This window comes from Protomyctophum bolini (genome assembly GCF_963924005.1).
Source record: "Protomyctophum bolini genome assembly, chromosome: 20".
Taxonomy (NCBI): domain Eukaryota; kingdom Metazoa; phylum Chordata; class Actinopteri; order Myctophiformes; family Myctophidae; genus Protomyctophum; species Protomyctophum bolini.
Window position 1 is genome coordinate 16,382,695 of NC_137881.1, and position 27,669 is coordinate 16,410,363.

Below are 27,669 nucleotides of genomic sequence, written 5' to 3' on the forward strand. Positions count from 1 at the left end.
GTGCAGGCCATTTTGAAACGGCTGTCCATTCTGGAGCGTGGAGTACAGTGTTGCTCTGTAAACAGGAAGTGGTGTGATGAGGCGCAGTAAATCTATCCAAAGACGTCCTATTGGTTGACTCTTGCTCAGGGGAGTGGGTGGGCGGTTTTATAGATTGGCCATCTCGCTGCTGATTTCCCCCCCGCCCCCCCCCCCCTCCATCAGCATTTTTCATTTCAGTGACACAGAATTTTAGCCTCTTACTTTCTGGGCTCATTGCTCACGTACGCGGCCACCTCAAATGAAATCACGGTAGCCATCCAAGTGAATGCTGGTGTGTATGTTTGTTTGAGCCCCCCCAACATTAACCACCACCATTTAGAACATAACATTCAACCCGTGGCCTGGGAACCACCAGTGGTCTTTGAGGGAGTTCCATGTTGTCCCCAGCTAAATCATTCAAAGTTGGTAACCAAATGGACCGTTATAGTAGCTCTTGAACTGAGAGTGTAATATTTTACATTTTACACTCAAGAGTTACATTATTGCTAAACATCTGCATTACTTAAGTTAATTTACAAGAAGTCTACACAATTTGAGAATGTAGAAGAACGTAGAATGTAGAATCTCTACTATGGCACCAACATGGAATTGTGAATTCTTTAGTTTTGCGTTTGCAAGGCTAAAACTCATCAAATGGTGGTCCAAATGGTGGCTCAAATGCAGAATTAACCCATTTTTGGCGGGAACCCCTTTTGGTGTTAGCATTATGTTATAATATATTGAAAAATAGCAGATCTACAAGCTCATAGCGTGCACGCTACAAGCTTGTAGGTCTGCTATTTTGGAAAATCGAAGAACGACTGACTTGGCTTTTTCAGAAAACTGTCAAGATTTAGAAGACAATTTTAGAATCTGATCTCATGTCAGAATGGGTTATTAATGGGCCTTGGTAACGGGTTGAAAACCACTGATTCATAAAACCACGGATACCCCCCCCCCCCCCTGTGTTCATCTTCCACCCTGCCTCCCACCCACCCACCCACCTGCATTCATATCTATCCCCTCCCCCTGTGGTCACCCACGCATGGCAGCTTCCCTCACACACAGTCACTCCTACCCTGGCTAATTAAATGGGGACTTACTCTCAGAAGAATGCTGGCTGTGCCGCGTAGCATTTTGATCACCTCTCTCTCTCTCTCTCTCTCTCTCTCTCTACCACTGCCAACAAGAGCTTCCTCCGTTTGTTTTACAGGCCGAAATGTTTTGGAATTCTCATCTAAAATCTGTTAAGCCAATAGCAGGATTTATGTTGCTTTTCACTTAACTCTCCTGAGCTTCCACTCTTCCTCTCGCTGGCTCTAAAACGGCACTGTAAAAGCATATTTTGTGGTAGCGTGTGATAAGCCTTTGACGTGTGTGTGTGTGTGTGTGTGTGACTGTGTGTGTGTGTGTGTGCCCTCGCGTGTGCGTGAAACTCTTCTTGTTGTAATTTAGCTAATCAAGGGTATACTTTGACAAGAGACATGACTGTTGATTGACACATTAGCTTATACAGTAACCCTCCCTGACAGGCCAAAAAAGTACCCTGACCTCGGAGCTTGCGTTGTCGATGGCCGTCTCGCCGCTAATGTGTTTTCTTTTTCTTCGCATGCATGTAAAAAAAATAATCTGAAGATATGTGATTTATGGACCGGGTCGTTAAACTACAAGACCCGTGCTCAGAAAGTGTGGTCCTTTGCCTTGGAAAGCAGTGTGTGTGCTTAACGGAGGCACTAACATAACACGCTGGCAGGCAGGGACTTTTTCTTTTAAGCCAATATTTTGATTGATGAAAGATTGAGACCGAGGCTCCACGGCTGTTTCCTTGGCAACCCACCCTTTTTTTAAACTCTCTTCTATCTAATTTCTCTCCGGTGTGATGATGCAGTGTAAAAGCTCATATCTTTGCAGGCAGAGCTCGGGTGGAGGAATGAGAGCCCTCACTCACTGCTCCTTTTTTATTGTGAAGTGAAGAAATGGACAAAACAGGAACTGGTCGTTTAAATAGCGATAAAACACAACATTTGTGAGGGGCGCTAGTCCCTCCTATGTGCAGCTTTGAGGGTTGCCCAAATGTGATGACCTCATCACATTTGTGAAGACGGCTATGGCCCCAAACACTAACCACCACCATTTAGAACATTCAGCCCGTGGTCTGGGAACCACCAGTGGTACTTGAGGGGGTTCTATGTGGTCCCCCAGTTGGTGATATCAAAACCGGTTGCATCACTCTACAGAGTCTACAGCCTAGGAGCGCTTGTTGCGCAATCCTAGGTGTTGCACAGCAGTGACACGTCATCGAAGATTTTCCCTCCTGTTTAGCCGACGACAACGAAAATCTTAAAACGTTAATAACTCGCGATCTAAATCATCCTGCCTAATTATAAAAAAAGGTTATGTGTTTGGGCCCCCGCTGTCCAGTCGCTAGTCTCGTTAGATTTTATCTTACCTCCCGTTGTTGTCGATGGCATCGATAGTGTTGTGGCTATTGTTAGCTCAGCTGCTACACACACATTCACAACAATCAACAACATCCTGTCCGTCGGTAAAAGGGCTCCGGGTGCTATAAACGATGGCCACCTTTTATTTGGATTAAATTACCCCGGGCCCTTAAGGTGTTAAGGAACGCAATAAAACAACGACCTCTGCATCCACGGGATGCACTACTGTACTACTGTACTGTTTTGTTATTCTAGTTTATTTTGCTATAGCTTTAGTTATAATAATAATTTCTTCTTCTGTTTTCTACATGAATATAACCACATTATAACCATATAAAATGAAATGGGAATTAAATGCTGCAATTTGTAAATTGCAACGTCGTTGAAGTAGGACTCATCTAAAAGACCATCCCGGCATCCCGGGACTCATTACATTGAAAACCTATTTACCTCACTGGATCTGCCCTGCACCGAATGTGATAACAATGAACCGTATGATCAAAACAGAATGATTATCTGTCGGGGTGGCAAATATACAACAGGGTTTTTTTTTGTTGTTGTAGGACAGGCGGACTTTCTACGGCAAAGTACTTCCCAGTGAAACTAGTCTACGCCTCTATTTGGAGTGCGTTGTCTAACCTCGAGCTCCGTATATGGGCACAACATGTACATGCTTGACCCAACTGGCAGCGTGCACATTACAATACATTTTGCGCCGATTGGTCCAATGGTTTGTGACCTGGCCACAGAGGTAACACACTCCCATTTCCCACCATCGCTACACTCCTGACTTCAAAGCCTTGCACTCCAAACTCTAGATGACCTTTTGATTGCTCTTGAAGCCCACAGCGCTTTTGAAACCGGGATGTGTGACCTAGTGTTTAGAAGAGATGTCTTTCTTCTCTGAGCTCAAATGCCATTGCTGCTCATCTGCATATTTGCACAGTATGGAAAACCAGAATGGTTTCCGTCTTTACTGCATCAAGTCTTGTGTCAGAGACATAAAACGTTAGGTGAGCCTGTAGCACTATGAACTATCTAAACCCTCACTTTGTTTTATACAATTACATTTTGTCCAATCTGTATGGTAGAGTACCGTATGCTAATTGCTAATACAATATAACTTGTATAATATAATTAGTCACTTAGACACAGGATCTATCTGATCTGATCTATCTGACTCTGAGCAAGCAGGCAGGTTGCCAGGTTCTATTAGCTCAATGGTAAAAACAAAACGTCAGAAACTGGGTTCAAATTGAGGCTGGAAAAGGAAAGTTAGATAGTGCAGCTTTAAATATAAAAATGTTCAAATTAAATGGCGAAAATAACAGATCGAGCTTGTAGATTTCTGAAAATAATAGCAAAATGAAAGTATATATATATTAGTGGTGGGCATAGATACATTTTTTGCGAGTAATCTCACTGCAATCCTGGTGTTAATCCCGACGGCATTGAACATATGTGTGCGCTACCTAAATAATGACCAGAAGTAAGTCCTTGTGAACAGGTTTGGACCAGGAGCCCTAATTATGGATACAACTAGCCTATTATTAATACCTTATATTTCATATTGTGAGTTTGTAGAACTGTTCACATTGTTGCCAAGTCTAGTCATTATAAGCTACTTTGGACTTGTCTATCTGTAAAGTTATTGGTGGTCCTTGACATGAAAATGCTTGAGAACCACTACTCTAAAACAATATTGGACAATGATGTTTGACAGTCAGCACTATAGTTGCTTATTTTAGACTCATTTTCTGACATTTTCTGATTTTCTCCGCCTCCTCTCTACAGGGCGCGTTCGGAAATACCACACCGGAGCGCACTCGCCTATTAGTTTGCGTTGCGCAGTGGGCTCAGTGCGCCATTTCAGAACGCGCCCTGTCACACACACGCACACACGTGCGCGCACACACGCACACAGCCCGCCTCCTGGCCGCTGCAGACCCAGCTCCCAGACCCAATTTAGTTTACAGGCAGTTTATTTAACACAAAATGGGTCTGCCCTGTCCGGTAATGACTTCCCATTCCCCACTGTGGACAGATGGCTGCTGAAGAGCCAGGCCAGGTATAGGTTTGGTTGTCAAGAATCATTCTGGCTTCCTGATAGTCTTAAGCATTATCAGTTGCTTTCTTTCAGTTTACTAAATGCTTCCTCAATGCTTTCATATACACTACCGTATTCATTGTTGCAATCTGCGTGAAAAGCGTCTGGACATATTCACCTACCTCTACTATGTGACCGTAGTTGGCACTTTTTCCATAGAGTAATAAAAGGATAGAGACTGAACCGGAGCGTTAGCCAAGGGTATTTGGTTGCTCAGTGGCGTTTTGAAGCACCCGGAAGAACCCTCTACTTCCGCTTGCCAACCAAATTTTGGTTGGCAAATGCTCCAACTGGAGTGCTTCAACACTGGAGAGCCTCACTGGAGGGGCTTGACTTTTTCCCTTTGCCTCTATAGGCCGCCTCTAAGCCAATGGACGACTTACCCATAAAACCCCATTGTCTGAACGGCATATAACCCATATTCTGAACACCACTACGTAAAGCCGCGAGCTGAGGCAGAGGCTGCCTGCGGCACACACGCACGCACACACACACACACACACACACACACACACACACACACACACTGATTATAGATGTTCATAAACGAGAGCTTGCTGCAGCTGGCAATGATGACCGAGTCATTCATGTTTTTTCTTTTCTTATTGGACCATGGAGAATTGCACTGAATACGACCACCTTGTCCTTTTGTCTGTTGCGTTGGGAACCTCCATTTATGGGAATAATGGTTTTGTGGGATTATATCGCTAATTTCTGAATTCTGAGTGATCTCTGAATGAAACTGGCAGCCGTGAGGCCTGTCTTCATTGAGCTTGTAATCACATGCATGTTATGTTACAATGCAGCATACATGTCTAGGCGACGTGGGCGTCTGCAGGTGGGGGGGATGCTTGGTAATTCAAATGAGAATACATTGCATCTTAATTGTAATTGAGAGAAAGAATCCATCGCGGCAAACTGGAGGCTGGAGTGAATTATTGATTGACAGATTGACTGCATATAGTCATTCAAGATGGGTTGAGAAGGGTGAAGCTCCATAAATCCTGATTTGTAATTGGTTTTGCAGATAGCAACGCAAACTGAAAACAGCCGATCGGCGATTATGCTTCGGATCGGCCATTTTCAGCACGTGTGCTAAGCATGAATGAGAACCAACTCCGAGTACATGTGTGTGTGTGTGTGTGTGTGTGCCCTGTGCCCCATACATACATACACAGTGTTAACCATATTGATGTGCCCTGTGTTGAATGAGGTAGAGAACATTGCAAATAATTCATCACCTCGCCCAGTTTAATGTCTTATATGGCCGAGCTGCTCCGGCTCTTTGTTTTGTTGTCGGGAACGGGGAGAGCCATATGATCTGAATCTGTTGCATTATGCATGCAGAGTAATCTCCTACCCGAATGGACCTGGTGGGCGTGTAATAATGGAGTAATGAAACCGACGCCAAATGACATTTGAAGTTTGGTTGCTGCTCCGTACTGTTCCACACACACACACACACACACACACACGTCCTTTTGCCTGCCTCGCGACGATGCCTACACAGAAAAAAATACCCCGGCGTCCGTCTGTTCATTCTACTCCGAAGGTGTGAAGACGGTCGAGACAGTGTTTCACATACTTTATCCTCTCGTCGTCGTCATCTGCTAAATTAAACTCTGAGAATGTCAACAAAAAAAAAGGGTTCCCTCTGGGTCCGTCTTTACTCTCATCCTCGTCTGCTCTCATCCCCCCCCCCCCCCCCCCCCCATATCTCTCAATTTGATTCCAGTTGCATAATTTAATTAAAGCGTCCTGAAAGTGTCTCATTCTGGGAGGGAGTTGCGTTCTCTTTGTGGCCCGTTCAACGCCAGGCAATCTCCCTCTGCTCACACGGAGTGGATGCTTCATCACTAAAAGGTTTCCAATTGGAGGGGAAAAAAACACAAAGGCTGCAAAGAGCATTATTGAATTATGTTGAGAGATGAAGAGACTTTTGAATTTATTTTGCCACCTTACCACCATGCCAGGGTCTCATTACGAAATGCCAATAAGACTACTTACCAAAGTTACCATATAAAGACTGTTGATCAATCTCTCTCTCTCTCTCTCTCTCTCTCTCTCTCTCTCTCTTTCTCTCTCTCTGTCTCTCTCTCTCTCTCTCATATATAGACACGCACGCATGTGTGTGCGCGCGCGCGCACACACACACACACACACACACACACACACGTAGACTGCATAGGAAACATCTTGGTGTAAGCGCCTTGTGGCTATATATATATATACAGTACGCACACACAGCATATATAAATGTCTAAAAAGAGAAATTGCTGGTCTGGCCATTTGTTTTGGAGGTTCGGGTACTGCCAACCAATGGTGCACCCACCCACGCTTTGTGTCTCTGACCACATAACACACTGTCAGCAATCTCTGGGCAGGGGTCAGTTCCAAATTGGATTGAAAGATGCTGTACATTGCAGGATTTAGGATTTCAACAACGATATTTAAGCCTTATCTTGGGATGATACCACCTTTTGCAGTGAGTGTACTTTTCCCCCCGCTTTCTGTTTTTCAAAGGCATTCTGTCATTCTAATAATGCACATTTATTGGCCAACATCCCAACTCTGTATACCGACGAGGGTTGAAATGATTTAGTATTTATTTAGTGTTGGTGGTTGAAGTAGATCTTATCTTATCACATTGTTGTTTTGCCTGTCTGGGGCACTCGGGGTTCAAGTAAAAGTGCTGGGGGATTGCTGTAGTAAACCATTGCGGCAATAAGGCAAGCCCATGAACTGGAGTGGAAGGGAAAGGTCAGGATTGTTGTCAAAGATTATGGTCTTTTTCCCTGACACAGCCAAGCGAAAGAAAATAGTTTTCTGTGGGCTTGCTTTGGAGAAGTTGATGAAGGGACTCCTCACTATTGGTGGTTGATTCATTGTGTGCGGCTGTGGCTCAGCAGGTAGAGCAGGTCGTCCAATGATCCCTGGGTCGGCGGTTCGAATCCCGACTCCTCCTGTCCACATGTCGAAGTGTCCTTGGGCAAGACACTGAACCCTACATTGCCTCCAATGAGTCGGTCGGTGTGAGCTCGCCACCATTGGTGTGTGAATGTGGGAAGTGAGGACGCTGGCGTCGACTGTTCGCCGCTTCACCTCCCGATGTATGAATGAATGAACCATTGTAAAGTGCTTTGAGCACTTGGAAACTGCGCTATAAAAATGCAATTCATTATTGTATTTCATGGAGCTTGTACAGTATCCCTTATTTTTGATGGATGCTACTTTAGTTTAATATACTATGCAGTTATATGTTGGTTACTTGTTCACATGTTTAGATTTGTTTTTGCTTGACCACAAATGCTAAGAATGTTATTTATTTGCATGTAGACCCAGCCTGTCTGATTTCTGGTCTAGAGGGGCAGGTGGCCGCTAGCATAGCGGCTCACCGCTCTGAGCACCCCCCCCCCCCCGCCTCCCTTTCCCCTCCCCTCCCCCGTAGAAAACACACTGACATCACCACATTTGGAGAGACACCGCCCCTGTGCCCTGTTATTGGTTAGCGTTGGCGAGATACATTTTCCAATGGGTTTCCCCGGGCTTTTCTTTTTGAGCTGAATGAATGCGAACGAAAATAAAAGCCAAGGCTAATTTGCATGTAGTTTACAGATGCTACTTTAGGTTAAATGGTTACCTGGTATGGGACAGGTACATGGGTATCAATGAGGTGTAGTGTATCTTGTAGACCAGGCCCATTGCAAGTTCCTATACAGTTGAGACTCGAGGAGAGCACTATCGGCTATGCTAGCGTCTATGCCCCAACTCAACTGTCTGCAGCCTCCAGTGCTGGTCATATTTTCTGCAGTACGTCTCTGGCATTGCTTGTGTACCGTACGGAGTCTGTAGGATGGCATTCTTCACATCTGCTTTCAAAATAGTGAGCGGTATTGATGTCACATACTGTTGGACATACTGTTGTCAGTTTCAGTGGTAAGCTCCCACTTTTACCTATTTGGAAACAAAAAAACGCATCCTATAATTAATTCTGTATTTTAAGGTCAGGGAATAAAATCGGGTCGACTTCTTTTTCACATCCCCAGCACTATTTGTAGTAGTTTGAAGCGCTAAAATTATTTTTGGTTGCACTCTACTTTACGTGACCACTTATCCTTCTGTTTGTATACTAGGGTTCATGACATTTACCTGATCTCGCACTTGTAAGCCACTCTGGATAAAGAGTGCCTGGTAAATGCCTCAATCGTAACTGAAGCTTACAAACCAGCGTTGGCCGCGTTGTTGTGTAAGCCACTCTCTGCAAGAGCACTTGTACCCAGAAAGCCTAAATTGGAAATATGACGGTGAAGCAGTGTTTTTTGCTACTGCATTTCAGAATTAATGCAGTAAAACAAGCTTTGACTTATGCGTAACGACCTCCCCTCAGACCTGGCTGCACTGTTAGCCTTGATTGCTCATTTTCTGATTCCACACCTATTGCACACATGTATGCAGCTCTCTCTGTGGCGGTTTAAAAGGCAAGGGCGAGAAGTGAACAGACATCTAATGCTACCGGACCGGGGCTAAGCCCTCGGTGTGCACTACAAACTGTGTGTGTGTGCTTTCGCCTGTGTGTGTGTGTGTGCGTGCGGTTATGTGCTCAGTGAGCCTGGCAAACTCAGTGCTATAGTCTAGCCCGTCTCACTTTCTCCCAATTAAGATGATCCGTCCAGCACGTATGAGTGTGCAAACCCCCCTGCTCTCTTCTCCTTTGGAGACTGTGAGGAGAAACCGTGTTAAGCACTCAAAGTAGACCAACCCGAACAATTCAAGCTGTCCGTTTCTCCCACGGCTCGGCCTGTTCCAGATGCGAGATGCTGCACTTTGGTAAACGCACGTCTCCGAAGAATCAAAGCCACACAGCTTTTTTGTGTTCTTTGCATATTAATTATGCTTTCCACTCTAGACTGCATCAGACCGCCAACCGAATTCATTATCAATTCATCTTCATCATAAATAAATACTGAAACCAAATATAATCGTTTAGGAAAGTGTATCCATGTACTATGTGAACACTTTTTTCTTCTTGTTTTAATACTAATCTGTGGACCCCCCAAAATAATTTGGCGGGCCCCCCCAAGGGATCGCGACCCCCAGGTTGAGAACCCCTGCAGTAGACTACTCTATTACACTCTAGTCTATCACATCCATTTGACACCCTCCAGATTCAGCGCTGTGTTATACCACTATGTGTTAAATAAACCAATTCCTGACTCTTTCTCTGTCACCTATTTCTCCCCTTTTCCTTCTCAATGATTTCCCTCACTCTTGTTTTTCTCTCTCTCTCTCTCTCTCTCTCTCTCTCTCTCTCTCTCTTTCTTTCTAATCTGTACTCACTCACTCCTTCCCTTCCCTCTCTCGCACTGGAAGCACGCATGCGGCCCAATTTCCTAGTTATACAACAGAGAGAATTGGTGAATTAATGAAGGCGAAGGCGAGGGGCTAATGGAGGCCAGCGTTGAGATGTACTGGGATGCCAGCCTCCGGTCCTAATGCATTGTGTGTGTGTGTGTGTGTGTGTGTGTGTGTGTGTGTGTGTGTGTGTGTGTGTGTGTGTGTGTGTGTGTGTGTGTGTGTGTGTGTGTGTGTGTGTGTGTGTGTGTGTGTGTGTGTGTGTGTGTGTGTGTGTGTGTGTGTGTGTGTGTGTGTGTGTGTGTGTGTGTGTGTGTGTGTGTGTGTGTGTGTGTGTGTGTGTGTGTGTGTGAATGTTGTCTCGCAACTTTGCCATTGTATGTAAACCTTTTACATCTGAACAACTTTTTCCAACATTTATGTGTGTCAGAAGCTACCCGTCATTCCAGCCTCGAGCTCCTCCGCAAACACGACTGAACTTGGAGGGTTGTAGGCGCTGACATAACAATGTGCCATGTAATGCTCTGGCAAGGTGGAGGGTGTTGCTCTTACAAATGGGAGAGAACTATTAGAAATTCCACTGGGGAAAGTCCTCAGTGTTTCCATTGTCAATTTGTCATGACCCTAGGAAACGTGGGGGGGGGGGGGGTTGTTGGGATCGTTGTGTTGGGAGGTTTTACCAGCAAAGCCAGGAACTATACAGCTTTTGCATGGAACATTTCTGGAGCTTTATTTTTTCACCATTTTGACCATTCAAGTGGGCTATTATGTCACTTCAATGTGAGTGGAAGTGGTTGGATAATGTTTTGAAAGCCTATCATGGTGACAAAAAAGTTTTTGAACCCTTACCGTTTTGTTCTGTCGGGGTGCATACTTAGTTTAGACTAGTCATTGGTTAGACATGGGTTAAGGTTAGGTTTAGGTGTGCTGCCCCGTGGGAGGTTAGGTTTTTAGGCTGAGGGTTTGAGATAGGTAGGACTAATGACTGGTCTAACCAATGACTAGTCTAAACCAAAAACTGTCTAAAATAAGTACTGCACCCGTTCTGTCACAGCTGTGATGGGAGTGTTTTAGTCCATTCAGGACGGGAACCCCTTTTGGTGTTTCAAGCATTATAATGAATTGCATTTTTATAGCGCAGTTTCCAAGTGCTCAAGGCGCTATACAATGGTTCATTCTTTCATACATTGGGAGGTGAAGCGGCGAACAGTCGACGCCAGCGTCCTCACTTCCCACATTCACACACCAATGGTGGCGAGCTCACACCGACCGACTCATTGGAGGCAATGTAGGGTTCAGTGTCTTTCCCAAGGACACTTCGACATGTGGACAGGAGGAGCCGGGATTCCAACCGCCGACCCAGGGATCATTGGATGACCTGCTCTACCTAGCAGATCTACAAGCTCATAGCACGGCACCGAGTGCAGCGCTACGAGCTTGTAGCTCTGCTATTTTTTTTTTATCTTGAAAATGTGGCACAAATCTTAGGATATATATTCTTTCAGAGCGAACAATTTTAACTCAAATCTTTGCTTCTGGGGGGTTCCTGGAATAACATTTTCAAATGGGGGGTTGGTGGCCAAAATCTTTTTTGGGGTCCTTGACATGAAATATTGAGCACCACTGATATAGAAACATAGATATTTCAGAAAACTGTCATGATTTAGAAGACATTTTTTAAATATTGACGTCTGGCCTAAATGGGTTAGGTAAATACCTATGTTCCCGATCCAGTCTTGGGAAAAATGTAGCGTCATAACTTCCAAATACAAAAATGCAAAGTGTTGACAGCATGTCCTCTATAAAAATGCATAATTCCATCACACTGGCCATTTTTATGATGCTATTTTGACATTCCACATTCCTGGAATCCCTCTATAAATTGTATCTGTTTCGACTTTAAAGATGCTATTAAAATGTTTGTCAAAATGTTTATTAAGTTTGTCAAAGTCGGGCTCATGATACCTGGTGATCACTAAAGCAAGTAATGAATGATTAAAAGTTAGCAACGGTTCAACGGTTATCAACGGTTCAAGATGTGACGCGTTGTGAGCTTGTAGATCGGCTATTGTTATTCTTATAAGCCACCAAAGTACAACAAAGTATAATGCAGGGTCAAGTGGTTAATCGAATGAATCAATTTAGTCCATTTAAGAACTTTGATGAACCTACATGTTTCTAAATATCTCTTCCGATATCATTTCCCAGCCTTGGCTACCATCACCATACTCGCACTATGGCATTGCTCCTCAAGTCGCCGCCAAGCCTGTCACTTAAGGCCTGGGGCTAGAGTTGCACAGCAGGTGCTTGGGAAAGGCCAGACAAGGGGGTGTTACGGTAATTCTATATCGGTTGGGGATTTCTGAATGCCTCGGATGCATGACTGTCTGGTGACACCGATATTGTTCAAAGATCAATCAAGGCAAAGGTCAATCAGATTGTCAATTATTTTTGGTTTGAGGTTTGAAGGGTTTCGACTGCCTCAGAGGGCTCCCTCCGCATTTTGCCAGAGGATGACTGTCACAATGTTAAAACGCTCATCCGATCTCACTCCATTCTCAGTCCATAGAGTCCCATAATAGATTTGGTGACAAAGTATGCTCTTTGGATGCTAATAAAAGGCTAGCGCTTGGCTCTGGTTAGCATATTATCGTCTTGCATTGCTAGTTTGGGACCCGATTGACCGACGGACAGGATGCGATCATGCAACTCTTACTTCCCCGTTTAAGATGGATGGTCACAGGTCCCGTGATTTGTACAAAACATGTCGGCAGGAAATGTGTTTTATTAATAAATCCTGGTGGGTAGAGAGGGTTACAGTTATGAAGTAGTGAGTAGTACACAATAATGGTAATTGTTTGTAACAAGTTATATATACACAAGTAATATAACAGCATTCTGAGTGGCGAAGTTGAAGTGAATAGCACAATATCAGTTATTATAATTTTTCTCGTTATAAATGTCAACCATCTGTCTCCTCTCCTCTCTGCACTAGCAATAGACCAGATTATAGCTGTCTTTCACTGACTTTGTACTGTTCCCCAGATGCAATATAAAATTGCTATAGGACTGGCTCTGAGGACACCTTGATGCACCTCTGGCTTGTTGCATTGCTTTGGTACTACCATGGCGGGTGGTGGTTGTGGTAGAGGTTAGGCCTGGACAGTTAAAAAAAAACAACAACCTGAAACTGAATCTAGAACCAAAAACAGACTTAATCTTGCTCATGTTGGTTAACCCATTCTGGGCGGGAACCCCCTTTTTTTAACCTTGAACCTTAACCCATTTTGGGCGGGAACCCCTTTTGGTGTTTTAAGCATTGTTATACTGTAGCTATTGAAAAATAGCAGATCTACAAGCGCGCTACGAGCTTGTAGGTCTGCTATTTTTGAGAAATCGTGAAAATGTGTCGCAAATCTTTGAATATATTCTTTACGAGCGAATCGCACATAATCTTGCGGCTCCTTGACAGTTTGAGAACCACTGACATATTAGAAACATAGGTTTTTTCAGAAAATGATTTTAGAAGACATTTGTAGCATCAGTGTCAGGTGCACAGGTTTAAATGCGTTTTAATCAAATAATCAAGAAGATCATATACAGTACATACAAAATGGCAGAAAATGTGTATTCCAATTGGGATAAAACATTTTTTTTTGTTAAGACCACACAACAAAACACCAGGAGGTCCTCCTCAGTGACATTGCAGTTAATTGGCACACACCTGTTAGAAAGATTTCACCCTTGTCGTTAGGACAGCGCCGTTGCACACTTGCACAGACGTCATTAGCATGGTGTGACACAGAGAATATAAAGTGAGGATCTGATTACTGTTGATGTCGCCTCTGGGAAATCAATGGGTCCTAATCGTGAAATCCACCTCCCCCCCCTAGTTTTGTCAGCTGATATTTTATAATGCCCGCATTGCCCAGTGGCAGAGCACATTAGTCCATTCTGGGCGGGAACCCCTTTTGGTGTTTTAAAGCATTATGTTATACTTTAGCTATTGAAAAATAGCAGATCTACAAGCTCTACAAGCTTGTAGATCTGCTTTTTATTTGTGAAAATGTGGGGCAAATGTTTTGAATATATATTCTTTCAGCGCGAAAGTTTTCAACTCAAATCTTTGCTCCTGGGGGTGGGGGTGGGGGTGTGGGGGGGGGGGGGGGGGGGAGTCCCTGGAACAACATATTTTCGGCGGCCAAATACCTGATAATTCTGGGGGTTCTTGACATGTACGGTAAATGTTTGAGCACCAATGACATAGAAACATAGGGCTTTTCAGAAAACCTTTACGATTTAGAAGGCATTTGTAGAACCGTCCTCTGGTCTAAATGGGTTAGTCATGCCAGTATGCAATGTGCCTAATTGTGGAGATGGTAATTAAGAATGAGTTTTTCTTTTTTTTTTAATATATTCTGAGAAACTGCTGAATTGAAAAGTCTGTGGGTGGAATTGTGACTCATTCATAAAGGTCTCCTTAGTTTATTTTAGAACTTATTCATTTGAGTTTTGCTTTGTGAAGAGAACTAACTGTATACTCTTACGTTGCAGTCATTGGGGTAGCAGTTTGGATGCTTTTATCTGTTGTTGTTTTTTGGTGTAATTGGCCGCCGACCCCCATCTGAAAATATGTTGTTCCAGGGACCCCAACCCCCTCGGAAGCAAAGATTTGAGTTAAAAACGTTCGCTCTGAATTCTAATAATATTGAAAGATTTGGGCCACATTGTCACATTCTTTCAAAAAATAGCAGAATGGAAAATGGATTAACTTTGAGCTGATTGGGTTGAAAGTTGAAACCTTTCCCATTATTTGGAATCATACATCACAAACGTCTTGTCAGGTAGAAAACTCATTATGTTCAAAAAATAGTAGATGAAGCTGAAAAAATCGATTCGCGCCGCGATTCAGGCCTGCAGATCTGCTTCTTTTGGTGCTTCATGTGTGTATTCAGGCCTGTAGATCTGCTTCTTTTGGTGCTTCATGTGTGTATTCAGGCCTGTAGATCTGCTTCTTTTGGTGCTTCATGTGTGTGACACAAGCAATGATAAGATAATGTCATAGATGACTGATGTCGCAGCAGGGTGACCACACAAAGTGTGCACATTGGAGCCACAAGCTTTCCATGTGGATCACGAGATTGACATAACGCTTTTTGGTATTGGGATGGACAGGAGGCTAAATGGAAAAAACCTTCTTCCCTTTCAGTTCAAATTTGGTTTGAGGACTAAATGGCAATAATAAGGCTATTTGCATTAAATAGAATAATATTAAAGGAGAATTCCATGCTAGAAGGCTTTCTTAGATTTTATTTGTAGTTGTTACGTCCCCACCAAAGAGGTCCAGGTGTTATTTTGTGCAAAAGTGCATTGTTGGCTATTTCCCCTAATATAAGCCCTCAATGAATTGCATTGCATTGAATCCCCATTCAATTCATTGCGTTGTATTGAATGGGGCTATGGGGTGTTGTGCTAATTTGCTTATTTCCATCGCTCAAAAATCATTTATTTTGTATATATTTTACTACTTATTTCGATAGCACAAAAACCCAACACCTATTGAGGGCTTATATTAGGGGAAAGGGAAATAGTCAATAATGCACTTTTGCACAAAATAACACCTGGACCTCTTTGGTGGGGATATAACGACTACAAATAAAGGTAAGAAAGCCTTCTAGTATGGAATTCTCCTTTAAACGTACCACACTTTGTGTAAAGTGGTTGGTTACAGATGGAAAATCCACAAGTGTGCCCTGAGTCTTCTGAACAGATTGGTTGCAATACATCCAGTATTACTCACTGGGACATGAATTAATTGAATTGAAGTGACACACTGTTCTATTCAAGTCGTCCAATTATGGAAAATTGAGAGTAATGCAATTTGTTGTGGAAATATGCCACACTAATTTACTGTGTGCTTCCAACTGCTTTTGTGATGGAAATTTGTAATCAGACTATTAGATAATTCTGAGTGACATATGAGAAAACAAATGCCACACAACCGTGTCGTTTTTTATCCCCATTGTCTATGCTTAACATTGGACAGATGCATTCGAGATCGGAAAATATCTAAGCCTTACAGCTCATTAACCCATTTTGGGCGGGAACCCCTTTTGGTGTTTTAAACATTATGTTATAATTTAGCTATTGTAAAATAGCAGATCTACAAGCTCATATCTACGAAATCTTTGCTTCTGGGGAAGTCCCTGGAACAACATATTTTCAGATGGGAGTCGGAGGCCAATTACAGATCATTTTTGGGGTCCTTGACCTGAAATATTGAGTGATATAGGCCTAGAAACATAGGTATTTCAGAAAACTGTCAGGATTTAGAAGACTTTTTTCAGGCCTAAATGGGGGGATTTAGCAAGACACTAGTTTGTAAAGGTTTATCACAGGTGGTCGTGGCTTGTGGGACGGCAGAATCAGCCAGTCCGACACATTATCCCCAACTCACTGTTCTCCAGAGTGTGCTTTGGCACCTCAAGCCAGTATGGGTCTGTTGTTCACATTCAAAATGAACTGACCGGTCATAGCAGCAAATCAAATAGATGTGGAGGCTCACAGCGGGCGGCCTCTAAGCAGGGGAGGGGAGCACCGCCGAGTTGAGTGCATCCCGTGGAGTGCATTATGCAAATCAAACAGCTTGACCACAATTTCCTCGTTGATGTGCAATGAACTGTGGCATCTTGTTCAAACATCACCATTATTTCAAGTCTATCAGGATTAAGAAGATGCTGTGAGTTCAGGCGCTGTTCAAAATCAGTAAACCGGTGCTTCAAAATCGGCATCAAAATCCGTTTGACCAGTTTAAAACCATACATACTGCATATAAATTGGCTATTTGAATATAGCAGATCTACAAGCTTGTAGGTCAGCTATATTTGAATACTGTAAATATTTTTTAACACCACAAATCCTGCCCCTGGGGGCAAAACAAAGTATTTTCAGATGGGGGGTTCCGTACCACTAACTTTGGGGGTCCTTGATATGAAAACGTTTGGAGGAGTAAACTGCAACTTGTGTGTGTGTGTGTGCTTCTTTCTGCAGCGGTCCCATTCCCTCCCAGCCACCGGCTCTTAGCCAAGGAGGTGTTCGACAGCGAGGGGAAGCCCAAGGTGGACGTGCTGAAGGCCCACCTAACCAAGGAGGGTCGGGTGGACGAAGCGGTCGCCCTCCGGCTCATCGGCGAGGGCGCCACCATCTTACGAGCAGAGAAGAACCTTCTGGACATCGAGGCACCTGTGACGGGTAGGCCTCCCATGTCACAATCCTACAGTAAACACTGCCTGGTTGGGTGGGTGGGGGGAACTTACAAACGTAACATGCAGGCCAGTGTGTTTATTTCGTCGACTAAAACTAAGACGAAATAATGTTCGTCGACTACCTTTTCCCACTGACGAAAACTAAATGGAAACTAAATAAAATCGAAGCTATGATGACTGAAACTAAGACTAAATATACTGACAATTTCATCAACAGATAAAAAACTAGACTAAAATTTTAGGAAGGTACCAGTGGACAAGAGATCCAGTATAAGACATTTTACAATTAGTTGCATGCTGAAAATAGCCGATCTACAAGCTCAAAATGGCGTCGCGCTCCGACGCGTTGTGAGCTTGTAGGGCGGGCTATTTTTTTCGACTAAATCAACTGTAGATTTAGTTGACTAAAACTAGACTAACACTAAAACATTCCAGGTGACTAAAATGTGACTAAAACTAGATGAAAACTATTCAAGAGACTATGACTAAAACTACAATCAAGATGTGCTGCCAAACACTGGTCAGTGGTCTGCCATCAGAATGGTCATACCAGCTTCACCAGTTGGTGGGGCATCGGGGGGGCCACAGGTACCCCATTGCTCCAATCTGCACCAAAGATGGCACAAACGCTATCCAAGGTTCTGCCATGAAAATATTCGCACCCAAGAAACAAATTTGCACACACAACTGCAGTGTTTAACACTTCACATGGCCATTACTTGGTGACGATTGCTCTGAGCTGCGCAATATAGGACTGGAGTAGCTGCGTAGCAGCCTGAAAAATCGCTTAATCGCAATTATTTGGGATAATTTCAATTATTTGTTGCATTAACAAAGGGCAAATAAACCCCCTTTCAATAGAACAAATTATAAATGAGCTTTGTCTTCTTATATTCAGTGCGGTGGGTCAGAGACATATTTGTGACTAAATTTGACCGAGGGACTTCCATTGGATTAGTTTGAATTTTCATTTTTCATGTCATATGAAAGCAGGGAATCATAGCTTCAAATTGACATTGGTTGTTCAGTTTGAACCACCAGTTTTGGAGATATGGCTTATAGAGTAATGTCTTGCAGAAAACAGTGAGTTGAGAAAACAGGCTTAGAAAGGTTCACTTCTGTGGTCTCTAACATTACACCTACATGTTTTCATGTTTAAGCATTTATTTCATATTTACATGTCGATTTCAGCTCTGACACTTATTTCAGACATGCTCTAGTATGTGAAGAGTGCCTCATTTTGAGGATTCTTTTCCTTTTTCTCCATCGTGCTGGAATTTGCACGATGGCAGCCTCTCAGTCAAATCTGGTCACATTTGTGATGAAGTTAAGACTGAAAAACGATTAGATATTTTTGTGACGTTTGACCATGACCAGACCATGACCTCGTTACCTTCTAAATGTAATCATCTAATCTAGGGCAGTGGTTCTCAAACGTTTTAAATCCACGGACCCCCCAGTTTGGTATTCATTAGCCCATAACTCTTAAGTGTTCTACTGCATTTTAGTTTTATATCTAGATGTAATATTAAGCTAGCTGTCTCCGTTCGACAAAGATACAGCAAGCTCTGGTGCGTTTCTCTCCCCCCTTATTTTGCAATCAGCACTGACTATAGCAGGTGCAACACACGGATATTGACAATAAGACCTTTATGTACACTACTTAAAAACTCACTTAGTGTTTGTTGTTTGGTTATACATTACTCCCATAAGAGAACATTTGTTATATTGCCAGATAAGCGAGACAGCACCCTTGTGCTAATTGCGGAGATGGTATAATACCTTCCCGGGAGGGTGATGTGTGTGTTTTAGATGTGATATTACAACTCAACAGGTGACTCTGTGCACCTTGAGGCTTTGCATGGGTCTTGTGGCCGTGCCATCATGGCAGTATATTTTAACAAGCATAGAGGGTCAAAGCCAGTTTATCAGTATATTTTAACGAGCATAGAGGGTCAAAGCCGGTTTATCAAAACTTAACAAGCTCTCCTGACATTGACTCGCCATGGTGCCTTTGTAGGTGACATTAAAGCGCCCTTCTGCGGAACAAGGGTCAATTACAGTTCCTTCCTATAGCAGCTTGCCGAACCCTGAATGTTAATCTTAAACGACCAAAAAGAAAAGCATTCAAGCCTCCTTCAGGGATATCAACATTCACAGTCAATGAAAACATAAAAAGAGACACATTTAGGTTGAGCATATTTTCAAAAAGCCAAAGAGGACCCTCAAGAACAGTCGATCTACAAGCTCACAACGTGTGTCTTCAGCTCAGCACACCTGGTGACTGAACCTTTCAACAGAACAGACAACCTTTTTGCCAACCCCACCTAGTGTAATTTGACAGCCGATTCCCTGGTCTCCCTTTGCAAGTAAAGTGGGAACAGTAGGAGGTGGATTGATGCATATGCATGGGCCTAAAAAGCATCCATTGTTGCCTGTCCAACTGGTCAAGTGCCTTAGTGGTAAGTCCCATCAGACTTTGTGATGAGGCTGCCTTTGAAGTCTTCACAATCAGAGGCAGCAAAGAGTCTCTCGATGGAACTATGGTAACCAATCATCTCCTAATGGAGAGCATTCTCAAATAACCCATTCTGACCTGAGATCAGATTCGAACGCACAGAAGAATGGTGGTTCTTTAACGCATTTTGACCTGAGATCAGATTCTAAAAATGTCTTAAATCCTGACAGTTTAAAAAAAATAGCAGACCTACAAGCTCGTAGCGCGCCACTCGTGAGCTTGAGCTCACATGAGCTTGTAGATCTGCTATTTTTCAATAGCTAAAGCATAACATAATGCTAACACCAAAAGGGGTTTCTGCCCAAAATGGGATAATGGATCTATTTTCCGCTGGCTTTCATCCTCAGTGACTTGAGTGAGTGAGTGCATGCATGGCCTCCATCTTGTAACCCACAATGAGAAGGAGCCTATTGTATCAGTAGAGCTGTACCAAATACATTATTTTCTTCCAGGAACCAATTTGTACCGCTCTTCAACGCCTCATTTATCAACGTGATTTACACCAAATCATGGGCGTATGGCCGATATCGCCACAATTTTCCGGCATTTTTTCATTTTCCAACGTGACTTTGACGTACCTCACGCCAAATCTGGTTGGAAGCTGTCGTTCTGTTTAAAAAAAAATCTGCCTAATGATGTTGTCACTGGAAGACGGTTTTTAAACTGCCCACAGCCCTCCTATGAGACACAGACTGAGTAGAAAAAAATCGTGCCATTTTTTCATGATTATTAGTGAGGACCTATTATATGAAGATAGGTTGAAAAGTGGTGAAGTGGTCCTTTAAACCATTTAAACGGCGCGGACATGACAGGCAGCGAGGCGAAACCTTTTTTTGTATTGGCTTTCCATCATAATTATAATCAATGCTTTCCATACGTCGTTTGATCGTATTCCAGTTATTCATGTCGTAAAACCGGGGCGTTTCAAGAATATTTCAGGGCGTGTCATTTAACATGGCTGCATGGTTCATTCTTTGGTGTCAATGGGTGGTAATGTCAGGCTATTTTTTATCTCTCATGCAGAAGTCTCCCTAAAATTAGCAGTGTTAACCTTTGCGGCCACCCGGAATGACCTGCGAGATTTCATTGGTCGACGTGCCAAAAAACAAGACAAGTTATAATTGATTGGAGAAACACCTGCCACATTAGAGACGGACATAATCAATTTGATGTAGATAAGTAGGGCTTTAACTATCGATTATTTTCTTGGTGATTATTCGATAGCACTTTTTTTGATTAATAAAATAATTGTAAGCTTCATTGTGAAACATTGTCGTGTAACATTGAAAATAGCAGATCTACACGCTAACAACAACTTGTTGAGCTTGTAGGTGACTCAGTGACTCTGCGATATTATTAATTAATTCATTATTATTAATGTATTATTAGAGATTATTGATTTGAAATATAAATGTATTAATTTGATTAATAATAGTTCAGATTTATATATCGCTTTTCTAAGTACCCAAAGTCGCTTTACATAAAAGTTCTAGTCTAAAATCGATAATAAAAGGTTAAGCCGGTCTTGCGAGACCTCTTACTGTAACTCAACCTCAGCTGTAGAAAAGCTATCTTAAAGAGGTGGGTGTTTGAGTGTGATTTTGAAGGAAGGAAGAGGCTCTGTAGCATGGCTGTGGAGTGCGTTCCAGAGGGAGAGGGCTGCCCTATATCACGCCCAAGTTCGGTACTTGGTCTTGGGGGGGGGGGGGGACCTCCAGGCGGTTGGCTTCACTGGACCTGAGGGGAACGGGAGGGGGGCGTAGTGGTGGAGCAGGTCAGAGACGGTGCCAGATTATTGAGTAACTCGTAAGGTGGTGAGGAACTTGAGGCAGGGTTTTGTAGCGGTGCTCTTTTGTTTTGACATTCAGGATGGAAGCCCGTGTAGGTCATGAAGGACGGGTGTACTGAGGTCTCTGGAGCCGGCACTGGTGAGCAGGGACGTGCAGAGAGCGTTAAGAGGGGCAGGGGCTGAAATCCCGTAAGAGGGGGCACTTTTGGACAAAAATAGCTGATCTACAAGCTCAAGAACACGTCGCGCTGCAATGCGTTGAGAGCTTGTAGATCAGCTATTTTCGGGGTGCAACACAGCACTCTTTAGGTAGTGGGAGATGCGGTGTACAACATCGGATTTCTAAACAAATTTGTTCAACGCAAAATACTGTGTTCAAGTTCAGGAGACACATGCAAGAAGTGGCATTTGCATTTCTGTCACCATGTAGTAAATGCTGCATTCGTTTCTTGTTTAATTTCTACAGAAAAGGTTCAGAACTGTCCACAATCAACCATGAAGTGTGTTGGATGCAGCTTGTGGAAAAAAATAATAATAATAATAACCAGAAAGTGCCATTTCTGTAGGCTATATGTTTACAGTAAGCACTCGGTTTTTAAGTTAATTTCATCATTATGCATGATTATGTGAAGTACTGTTCATGTGATTTTGTTGATGGAAAGCACTGCATTTTCTGTATGAAGGAATAATTATGTTTATCATTATCATCATCAGACCACTTAACTTTAACTGTGTGGTATAAATGTACTGTGGACCACATCCAATGTGTCCAATAGTGGCACCATCACTCGAGCTACTCAAGAGAATCTGATGTATTGTCAGATGTCCTTGGCTTGTGCAGGTGTTTTCCAAGCCCCACTTCATTGATGATTTGGTGCGTAGGTGGTTCAGGAGGGTCCATTGCCTTCAACTGTGATGGCATCCCCTGGGCACCGGATGTACTGATGGATTTGTGTGGGTCCGGCCATCTCCCACTATCTCGTCAGCCATGCATTGATAGACAGGTCCCCAGGGATAGAACGGAGCATCTCTTGTTGTAGGGATGGCAGGACTTGAGTCTGTATGTACTGTAAGTGCTGCTGTCGTTGTGATAGCATGCAGGATGTGCCAGTCATGTTTTCCAGGGCGAGGGTAGCAGCCTCCCATCGATGGCTGGTGTCGTCCCATGAGGAACACAGGGTGGCCTTCAGGCAACCAGCTATGATGTAGAGGGAGCTGTTGATGGCAACGTCAACCTTTTTGACTGGCTGCAGATAAGATCCAGGGCTTGCAAGGATATTTGTAAATCCAGTGTTGCTTGAAGGACAGTGTCCTATCTAGATGTATGCTGAGGTGGGGCTTGCTCAAATTTCAGGCACTTGTTGGCAACAAACATGTTTGATTTTGCCAATGCTGAGTTACAGATGCAACCTCCTGAAGTAGGACATTTTATCAACAAATAAAAACTAGACTAAAATGTTAGGAAGGGACTATGGACAAGAGATAAGCAAAATACACAAGTCATTTTACACTGAGCTTGTAGACCTGCTTTTTTCAGCAAGTGTAAAATTACCCATTACGACAGCATCGAGGCCCGCCAAAATAAATTTTAGTTGACTAAATCATCTGTAAGTTTAGTCCACTAAAACTAGACTAACACTAAAACATTCCAGGTGACTAAAATGAGACTAAAACTAAATGGAAACTATTCAAAAGACTAAAATAAAAATGTGCTGTCAAAATCAACACTGCCGTGAAGACGCCATGGAACACTAACAGTATAAGTAGTAAGCCTTGCCGAGCCATGAGGCCCATATTGTACACAAGTGTACAGTACAGCCTGTACGTAGGGAGAAGTCGTTTGGCTGGTCTGATTAACTGGTTTGTAGAATACAGTATATGTACTATTTGTCTTGTACTGTACTAGATACTATTTTCACTATTTTTGTGAATATCAAATAATTAAAAAAAAAATTGTACCTTTTCACCTACAGTATATCCCCAAAATAGGGATTGATTATTAACCCATTTAGACCTGAGGACGATTCTACAAATGCCTTCTAAATCCCACTGTTTCAGTCAGTGATTCATGTCAAGGACCCCCAGAATTCTATGTATTTGGCCTCCGACCCCCATCTCAAAATATGTTGTTCCAGGGACCTCCCCCCAGAAGCAAAGATTTGAGTTAAAAATGTTCGCTCTGAAAGGATATATATTCCAAATCTGCGCCATATTTTCATGATTAAAAAAAAATAGCAGACCTACAAGCTTGTACGAGCTACGAGCTTGTATAGGTCTGCTATTTTTCAACAGCTAAAGCATAACATAATGCTTAAAACACCAAAAGGGGTTCCCGCCCAAAATGGGTTCATCGATTGTACCATGAAATTATCGATAATCAATTAAATCGATTAGTTTGATTAGTTGTTTCGCCCCTAAAGTAGACGGTACTTACAATAAGTTGCCGTTCCAGTGTGTTTGTGTACGTTATGAGGCTGCAGTGTGAGTCACTGATCCCACCCACACAACGCCTCTGTATCATCCTCTCGCCCACTCAGCAGTTCTGTTCAACAAGACTCTTCACCAGCCCCACACCCCCGCCCGCGCACACGCCATATTTGCCTATCTGTTGTTGTATGCAAACCTCACCCCCGTCTCTCCCGTCTGGCTCTCTCCGATTCACTCCTCACCATCTCTCTCTCTCTCTCTTTCTCTTTCTCTCTCCCCCCCCCCCCTCCCCCCTTCTCCCCTTGATCACACCCGCCCTGCAATCAGTATGTAATACACAGTCAGCACATTTCGGGGGCCTAAATATTTATCACGGAACGCAGGAGACCAGAACAACGCGCCAGCGATATCACAACACAGCGGAGCCCCTCCCCTGTACTGTACACAGACGACACAGTCACTTCCTGGTTGAGCCAGATGGCAGGTGGGGGTTTCAGGGAGGGGCGTGGGGTGGTGGGTGGGTGTGTGACGGGGGGGTGTTACAGGAGGAGCAAGGCTAAGGCCAGGGAGTGCAAGCTGCTCCTACATGGCTCTCGCACAACTTGGCTGTGGGCAGAGCAAAAAAGAAGGAAAAAAAACACCTTATTACGAGACGTGTTGTTTCTTTTACTGCTGCCAATGTTGTTGTCACTGATTTGGGTTAGATTAGCTGGTGAAAACTAAACCAAAACAAGTCTGAGAGCCTGCAGGGGGGGGGGAAAGACACTGATATTATATTGGGCTTCAAGAACCCTGCTGTTTCTTAGACGGTAGTACTGTACACTGTGTACAACCACAGAGAGAATGGGCTTTGGAAGAAGGCACTCTTGTTCGTTCGTGATTCAACCTGCATTGTTTTCCGGCTGCCTTCGTTGCATGATAAGGTCATCATGTCGTCATGGTCCTTAAAACCTTTTTTTAGTTCCTGATCCTGTTTTGCTCTTTAACTGGACATTGTGTACCGTTTGTTGTAGTGTTTCATGCTGCCAGGTCACTCTTGGAAAAGAGATTTGAATCTCATTGAGTACTTTCAACCTGGTTAAATAAAGGATGTAATGATGTCGTATATGGAGTTATTATCCCTGCTAGTGGTGCTAAGGATGGCTATGGCTGTTGGTAGATCCTTCAGTTTGTCTTAACCTTTTGCTTCTGTGGGGTCTCTGGAACAACATATTGTTGTTCCAGAGACATGTTTGAGAATGACTGACATAGAAACAGGTTTTTCATAAAACTGTCGGGATTCAAAAGGCATTTTGTAGAATCGTCCTCAGGCCTAAATGTGTTAATGCTCACCTGAGGATGAGCCCTGCTGCTTGTGGTTGGATATGTAGGCCCGATCAAATGTGGGAACATCTTTTCTTTGAATGGTGTTCCATGCCATCCCTCCAATAGAGTTCCAGATACTTGTACAGTACACCCACTGTGTATGCCAAAGCACGTTGAAACTGTTGAGGTGACACACATCCATTTAGTTGATCATAAACAAACTAAGAATGTTGTCTTTTTGTGTTGATTCGTTGTATGAGACATTTGAATATTCGATATACATGGGGAAGATGAATGTGGTTATTGGTTCCAAATACAGGTTTTGATAGTCCGGCAGCCGAGGTGGACGGGTGGGACATTTGGTATAGTCTTTTTTATTGGCCTATAATATTGTCTATGTATACATTCATGAATCCACTTGTTGACCGGCTGTCAGTATTGAGCAATGTTTGTATAGGGGTTTCTTGTGACTCTACCATTAACATCCTATAGAAGGCAAAAAAAATTCAAACTTTCCTTTTGCTTTAAGTCGCATGTAACATGTCAAACTAAGGGGTTTTCATGATTCTGAATCCATTCCATTAGTTTTGCACAAAATACACTCCTTGGCCTAAAACAGCCATAGCCACTTGCCCAAATGTGCCCAAAATGTGCTGACCTCATCACATGTCATGACGTCTATTGCCGTTTTTAGCCCAAGGAGTGTTCTTTGTGCAAAACTAATGCTTGGAATGGATTCAGAATCATAAAGTTGACATGTCACATGCTACTTAAAGCATAAGGAAAGTTTGACAATTTTGCCTGCCATTGGATGTTAATGTTAGGGTCACAAGAAACCTCTATAAAAAAGGCTCAATACTGACAGCCGGTCAGCAAGTGGATTCATGAATGTATGTATACAGACAATAGTTTTGGCCAATAAAAAAGACTATACACCACATTTCCTACTTTAAACAAAAGAAGCCTGTCGGCTGCCGGACTATGATATAAATTTGACTAATTGCCCAGCCTTACACATGCTACTTTCCATCCTCCCAGATGACCAGATATAGGGCTTAGTGCTGACGGTGACTGTGGACATGTCATGCCTCAGACATCTCAACAGACTTGCAATCTCTGCAGATTTTAGCAACAACAAAAAAACACGTTTTTTTCCCCACTTTTTCTTCATACTATACTTCTCGAGTGGTGTCAGGTTTTTGAGTCAGGTTCATCCCCCCCTCCCCCAGACTTCTCTCAGCTCAGAGGAGCCTGTCGATTTGGAGTGGCCTGTGCAGGCTCTGACTGAAGCCCAGTTGTGTAATGGTCGGCGCCCCCTCACTCTACCCTGCAGCTCAGGGAGATCACTCCAGCAGCAACAGAACACATTGAATCTCACTCCATATAATGTACTCCCACCTGCTCTCCTTGTGTGGGCTTTTTGTTTCTGTCCGTGTGTGCGTGTGTGTGTGTCAGGTCGTGATGGAGTGAGAGAGTCGAGAGACAAAAGCAGACTGAATGAGTGGTGCGTACGTGCGTGCGTGCGTGCACACGTACTGTAGCTGTAACCCTAGTATTTTGTGTTTTGGTTTGCACAAACATGAGCCACGTGAATCGATCATTTACTTTGAGGTGTCATTTAATCATTGCCCCTAAATACTAGCATGCTTTAGAAAATATATAAAATAAAATAAAAACTAACAGATTAACTTGTGTTTAATTCTATGAATTGGTTTGGTGGACAGTAACTAAGTGTAATTTTAGAAGAAGTGTGACGATTGATAACAGTAGTGAAAATATCAGATCTACAAGCTCACAACCTTGTGGATCTGATACGTTCAATATTTTTGAAAGTGACTGATTTGTTTTGCCTATAATGACAAAATATATTATTATTTTATTAATATCATCGTTTAGCCTTTTTGCAATGTCCCCCTTGTGATTGAACGGGAGACATTGCAGAGTCATCGCTGTTGTTTCCACCACCAAGGGTTGTCTGCTCCAGAGATGTAGATCGGCATGTTACGATATAATAACTGCATCGAAAAAACTATTTTAATTTTATGAATCAAAGTATTTCAAAATGGAAACTCAACATATTATCGTATCGTTTTGAAATGCAAATTTATCAACGTTTTAAGATTTGCGATCTCGTCGGCTAAAATGGGGGGGGGGGACATTTTCGATGACGTCCCACCGGAAAATAACATCGAGTGTTGCACAAAAGACGCTCCCAGCCTGTGGGGCAATGTGATCGGTTTTGATATCAATTATCTCCGTCCTTTTGATCAATCTCCGTCCACCATAATTGGTCTACTCATTAGTTATCTTTGACACAATAGAGTGCTGTGTTGTGTACACTGCATTCATGGAAGTGCTGTGGATGTTTTTAGGACAATTAGAGTTGCACAATGTCAAGACATTAATACCAACAGCATTCCTCCATTGTTTTTCCTCCAACCAAC

At 43.1% G+C, this 27,669-nt stretch overlaps 1 protein-coding gene across 6 annotated transcripts in view; it reads left to right on the top strand.

Moving 5' to 3' along the window:
* Positions 1 to 27,669, top strand: part of LOC308335655 (protein phosphatase 3 catalytic subunit alpha) — a 94,208-nt gene that overhangs the window by 21,947 nt on the left and 44,592 nt on the right. For all 6 annotated transcript variants that reach the window (XM_080792762.1, XM_080792764.1, XM_080792763.1 and 3 more), the window contains exon 2: positions 16,972 to 17,172. In XM_080792762.1, coding sequence (XP_080648888.1) covers positions 16,972 to 17,172 — 201 coding nt within the window. The remainder of the gene's footprint in view (positions 1 to 16,971; positions 17,173 to 27,669) is intronic.